The sequence below is a fragment of the Mus pahari genome, chromosome 9, assembly GCF_900095145.1.
Source record: "Mus pahari chromosome 9, PAHARI_EIJ_v1.1, whole genome shotgun sequence".
Taxonomy (NCBI): domain Eukaryota; kingdom Metazoa; phylum Chordata; class Mammalia; order Rodentia; family Muridae; genus Mus; species Mus pahari.
Window position 1 is genome coordinate 9,510,433 of NC_034598.1, and position 6,000 is coordinate 9,516,432.

A 6,000-nucleotide genomic window follows, 5' to 3' on the forward strand; every position below is an offset into this window, starting at 1 on the left:
GCAGGCAGCATAGCGGAGTATCTCACTGACATACAGCTGACTCACTGTACCTGAGGAATCCGATTCTATAGCCAGACACGTGTGTGGACTAACCACAGCTTTGCCTTTTAGCACCAGTCATGACCACAGAGCAGTGGTTCTCAGCCTTCCTAATTCTCTGACCCTTTGATACAGTTCCTCATTCTGTGGAGACCCCCAATCATAAAGTCATTTTCATTGCTACTTCATAACTAATTTTGCCATTGTGATGAATCATAATGTAAGTATCTAACATGCAGGATGTCTGATATGCAATCCTTGTGACAGGATCATTCGACTCCCCTCAGGAGGTGGAGACTCACAGGTTGAGAACCACTGCTACAGGGGCTTGCCTGTGTTTTGGACCAGTCACCAGTCACAGCAATGCCTGTGCTAGGCCACTAGTGGAAATGCGTGCATGTGCATGTGTAAGTGGTTGCTGAGTCATCTAGACTTCACACAGGCTTGTTACAGGGACAGTTGCAGAGTTACCTCAAGGCATGAAGGACTGGGCTTGCAAGCCCAAATACTTTTAAATTTTGGTACTTCTATTTCTAATTGACTAATGCTAATGTGGCCAGTAATTATTAAACTTTTCCAAGTCTCCTCGCTAATTTTCCTCATTTATAAAAGGATGTCACTAGGAACTTCTGGCATGGTTTTTGTGAGAAAATCGCTGGAACTTGACTTTACAGTATGTCATACCTGTTGTCTGTGTCACAATTGCAGGCACGTTTATTATTCCGTGTGGTAAAGCTAACTTACAAGTTCATAGTAAGTACCCCCAAAAGGCCTAAAAGAAGCAGCCACTGGACTGGTGAGATGGCTTAGGGGGTCAAGGCACTCTCTGGCAAAATCTGGAGACCCAAGCTTAAGCCCTGGGCTCTCCATGTGTCATAGCGGAGGAGAAGAGAACTGATTCCTGCACGTTGTTTTCAGACCTCCACATTCATGCGTTTACATTTGCAGACATACACTTGTACAAGCTTAAACACCGCCTCCCCACCTCCACACATGAATTGATAGTATTTAAGAGGGCTGTGTATGTGCCTTAGGCTTTCTATTGATGTGATAAGACACTGTGACCAAAAGCAACCTGGGGAAGAAAGGGTTTATTTTATTTTATACCTTGTAGTCCATCATCCAGAGAAGTCAAAGCAGGAACCTGCAGGCAGGATCTGATGAATGCCCAATGGCTTACTTAGCCTGCATCTTACAGCACCCGGGATCAGTAGTCCAGGGGCAGCACTGCCCACATGGGCTGGGTCCTCTCACATCAATTATCAATCAAGAAGTGGACCACAAGCTTGCCCATTAGCCAGTCTGGTAGGGTTATTTTTATGTTGTTGTTGTTGTTGAGGTTTCTTCTTCCCAAATGACTGTAACTTGTGTCAAGTTGACAGAAAACTACAGTGCGGTGTGTTCTGACAGGCTGCCACCAGCCTCAGTTTGTGTCTAGTGCCCGCCCGGCCTCAGTCCTCTGCTCTCACATTAGTGTGCTTATAGTTCTTTATCTGTGGCTTGAGACTTACGTTTGTGGGTAGCATACATTCCTTTATATTGGTTACTAATTCTTCCTAAGTCCCCTAAACCTAGGAGTTCCCAAGATTTCTTTTCTAAGCATGTATGTATGCATACATGTGTGTATTTAGTTAGTTTTTTTTGTTTGTTTGTTTTTTGTTTTTTGGTTTCTTTTGAGACAAAGTCCTGTTGTGTAGCCCAGACAGGCCTTAGGCTTACAACCTCCTGCATGTTAGAATTTGTAGTATAGAGCTCTGGAGGAAGAGGCAAGGGGAAGTGTTGGAGGCCAGCCTGGTCTACATAGTATGTTCGGGACAGCCAGGGTTATATAGACAGACTCTGTCTAAAAACAAAATCGAAACTAGAATTTCTGGTATGTATCACCATTCCTATTTTTTCCTTTTCTTAGCTTTTTCTGTCATTTTTTTCCTTCTCTTGTTTTCTCCCCCCTCCACCCCAGAACACCTTCATCCATCAGCTTCCCTTGTTTCAGCCATCACTGCCATGAAGAACCCACTAAATTCATACCCAGAGCATTTCCAGCTCCCCACTGGGCATCTCCATCTGGAAATCCTCCGTGGATTCAAAATTAACATATCAAAAATGAACTCATCAATTTCCTATTAGATTTATTTCCAATTTCTCCTAGGTGTATCATTACGCTTAACAGACAGGTTTAACTCTCCAGCCACAGCCTTTCCTCTGTTCCCCAATTCCAGTCAGTGAGCCAGCTGCCCACAGCCACCTCCGTTGCTGCGCTGTCTTCCAGCTCTTCTTCACCCCTTCACTGCCCTGCCCTAATTGCAGCCCTCATTATCTCTCCCCAGGCTGCTGGATGACGTGTCTCCTCGCTGGTCTTCCCTCTCATTTCCTCTGCATCCAGCATGCTGTCACCATGGTATTAGGCCCAGGGAGCAGTTTTAGTCTGTAGCACTAATTGCATCACTACCTTCCTGACAAGCTGTCCAAGCCTCCAGATTGCTTTCAGAAGTCCAGACTACACCTGAGTCCCAAGGCACTTCATCCTTTGGCTCTCTGCTAACCGGGCTTGTTTCTGTGAGTCTCATACCTAAATGGATAGTCCCAGTTCTGAACCCGTTCCCACTCTGCCCTTCCTGTCACTGCTTATCGTGCTCCTTTCTGTGAGCTGCTCCTTTTCCTCACTGCAGTGATGGAGCCTCAGCCTGCTCTCTTCCCATTCTCTACTCCAGGACTGAGGACCACCTCCAGCAGGAAGCTCTTCTCTGGGTCCTGCTATATTCAAATGTATTAGGAGCTTCCTGTAATAACTGCTTTCTTACAGTTCCTATTCTTTGTGTGTCCCTCCATCTTGACACATTTGTATTAAAGCAATTTAAGAGGATGTGTTTTAACAAGGTGTCATCTCGGTGATTTGAGATGTTGAGGTGGAAAATTGAATTAAGGAGGAGAAGTGTGTTAACCATTGCAGATGTGATGGCGCGGCTGACCTGAGCTGGCCTCTGAGTGTGTGACTGCCTGAACCGGGACTCTAATGTGGGAGGCTGCCTGGCCCAAAGCCTTGTCTCAGCCTGCCTTCCAAGAACTCAATTCCCCTAGAATAACTTGGTCACCTTAGAGCTACACTAGAATTTTGGGAGAGGCAAAGCTTTCAACAGCGCTGGGCATGGTAGCTCACACCTGTAATCTCAGCACTTGAAAGGCAGAGGCAAGAGAATTGCCTCAAGGTCAAAACCAGCTTGGGCTACACATGAATTTCTGGCCAGCCTAAACTTCAAAATAGGTTGGGTTTCTTGGTTTTTGTTTGTTTAGTATGGTTTGTTTGTTTGGTCGGTAGGTTTGGTGTGATTTGGTTTTTACCCACAAATATAATTTACAGACTTTTTAGAATTTAAATAGTATTTAAAATTAGTTATACATTCATATTAAGTGATTTTTCTAGGACTGTCAAAAGTGCAAATTCTATTTGAGTTGATTTAAAATTGTTATTTTAGGTTTGACTTATCTCTAGATGTGCATTAAGCTAGTCCCATAATTCTCGTTGAGTATCACAAAAGCCACCTCTCTAGATGTCTTATACCATTTGGTTACATCATGGGCTCGCCACCACCTTGTCATCTTTCTTCAAGACAGTTTTTGTTTTGTTTCTTTTCATTTGCTTTAATAAAAATAATGTAGTAACTTCCCAGTGTTCCTTGGATAAAGAACAATCCTATTACTGTAGATTGTTTAGCCTGGTGGTCCCCTAGGTCATGCCTGTACTAGCAACCCATTCTTCCCCTTTCCCTCTTAGGTTCCTTTTCTATCTGTTCTTCTTTGGATGTCAGCTCAGGCACTACTTCCTCAAGCAAGCCTGTGGAAGCATTTGTTATGGTTGTGGTTTTTACATTGTATTAGTGGTTATTTCCATTTCTTGTGCCAGGCTCTTGCCTGGTTTTGCTTGCCATAGCACCTGTACCTGGCTAGCATAATGCCTTCCTTCCTCATGCACGGAAGGCTTCAGAGTTCACTAGGCGAATGGATATGTGAGTGGCGAGACTTGTTTATACCAATCAAACAAAAACAGCCTTTGCTTTTAATCCAAGGTGTTGACTGTACGAAGACAGACTACATCTCAGTAGTGTTAGACAGGAATTGCTGTTCACTGGGGTTTTGACTGAATAAGATTGAGAGCAGGAGCATCGTTGTTTTCCTACCCAACAACCACACCTGCGGCACACAGGCTGAGTATCATCTGCCAAAGCACTTGGGACTGGAAACGATTCCAACTTCAGGATTTTCAGATTTGAGAGTATTTGCATAGACTTTAAACTGGTTGCAGATCCCTAATCTCAAGTAGAAATGCTTCAAAACCCAGGAGTTGTGCAATTCCACTGTGATTTTGCCAGCCTCTGGATATGGTTCTGCTGGCCAGTATCCCTCCTTAGTGGAAGGCTGAGGTTGAAACTCTCTAAGAGTGACCTGGATTATAACACGTAAGATCTGCACTGTCTGTTGAGACCCTGGAGTGTTTATGCCCAGAAGACGGCTTGATCTTCTCTTTCGGTTGTGAATTACTATTAAGCTTTGGGGAGTTACCACATCAGCTTATCCCAGTGCTGTTTTTAATGGTGTTAGTGGAGTTAAAGAGACTGTTTGGGGAACATTTCATTTACTCAAACTGTCATCTGCCCTCTAGGTTGTTAACCCTAGTCTTATATGACTAAGGGTCAGAAGCTGTGCTTCTTGGAGCATTCTCTTGTTTTGCCCACCAGCCTTTTCATATTATTTCCCTCAGCTTTCTGTACCACATTCTGAAAGAGGCAAATGTTTCAATGAGATGCCATTGGCGTGGGAATTCCATTAGAGATCTACTACTTGGTGAAGGAGAAAAACTATGAGAGATCCTGTTCATTAGAAAAGTGGGTAAGACTTGTTAGATATGGGAATCAAAAGCAGGAGACAGAAAGTGGGGGGGGGGGAGTAAGTTAGAGAGAAAGTTGCCAAAACAACAACAAAAAGAATGCAGTTATGAAGAGTTTCCTGCCATGTTCCTCCATGGCATCCCATGCTTCAGTCCATCCTCCATACAGGCCCACAGCCTCTGAGTCACACCGTCATTGCTGAGTGACAGAAGAGCTTGTCAAGCATAGGCCCGCCTGCCCTGAGCCCGCTGCTGCAGTCTGTCTAGCCAAGCCAGCTTATTACAAAGCAGGCCTAAGCTGCAGCGTCCCTTTGATAGCAGAGCAGAGTACGATTGTGAAGGAAGGAGTGCAGCGTGCTTGTGGGGAGCTTGCTGAGCACGCAGAAGCTGCAGATTCCACCCTGGCACTGGAAGGAAAGGAAAAGGTGCATTAGCCAGGGACAGGACCCAGAAAGAGAAGGGAGCCATGGTGCGGGGCCCACACTGAGTCACGTTCTCTAGCTGTCTTCTGAGTGTGCTACGTGTGCATTAGTCCTTCCTCTTTAGTTCTATTTGTTAAAAAACCAACAGTCCATTGTTAGGTCTTAGAAATTTGACCGTTTTTATAGCCACCTACAGCTCGATCTGCCCAGCTTTGGGAAAGTGTGTCACCTTTCTGTGTGTTGTTAACAGGGCCCTTGTGCACGACAGCCGGCATAACCTACAGCTGCGGGGCCTGGTCGTGCTCCTCATCTCAAAGGCTGCGGGGCCCAGCGCTGGGGATGCTTCGTGTCAGAACTACGACATGGTCAGTGGGATATACTCATGGTGAGTCTTCCAGCATTGCTCTCCGGATTGCAGAATCACTCTTTGTTCCTTCATCATTTTCTGATTCTAAATCAGATTTTAAAAAATTATATATATAATTTATATCATATAAATTAAAGCCCCTTGTTTATATTTACATTGCTTTTAAAATTAGAGTTTGGAGTCCCTAAGGTAGTTTAGCGGTAAAAGTTCCTGTTGATAAACCTGATGGCCTGAGCTTTCTACTCAAGGACCTTTTTGGTAGAAGGACAGAAGCAACTCCCAAAAAGCTG

At 44.6% G+C, this 6,000-nt stretch overlaps 1 protein-coding gene across 3 annotated transcripts in view; it reads left to right on the plus strand.

Annotated features, from left to right (window-relative positions):
* Positions 1-6,000, plus strand: part of Pdss2 (decaprenyl diphosphate synthase subunit 2) — a 219,317-nt gene that overhangs the window by 68,006 nt on the left and 145,311 nt on the right. For all 3 annotated transcript variants that reach the window (XR_003844502.1, XM_021205072.2, XM_029542472.1), the window contains exon 2: positions 5,594-5,728. Coding sequence is in view for 2 of the 3 variants with exons in the window: in XM_021205072.2 (XP_021060731.1) it covers positions 5,594-5,728 (135 nt within the window). In the remaining variant the exon portion in view is untranslated. The remainder of the gene's footprint in view (positions 1-5,593; positions 5,729-6,000) is intronic.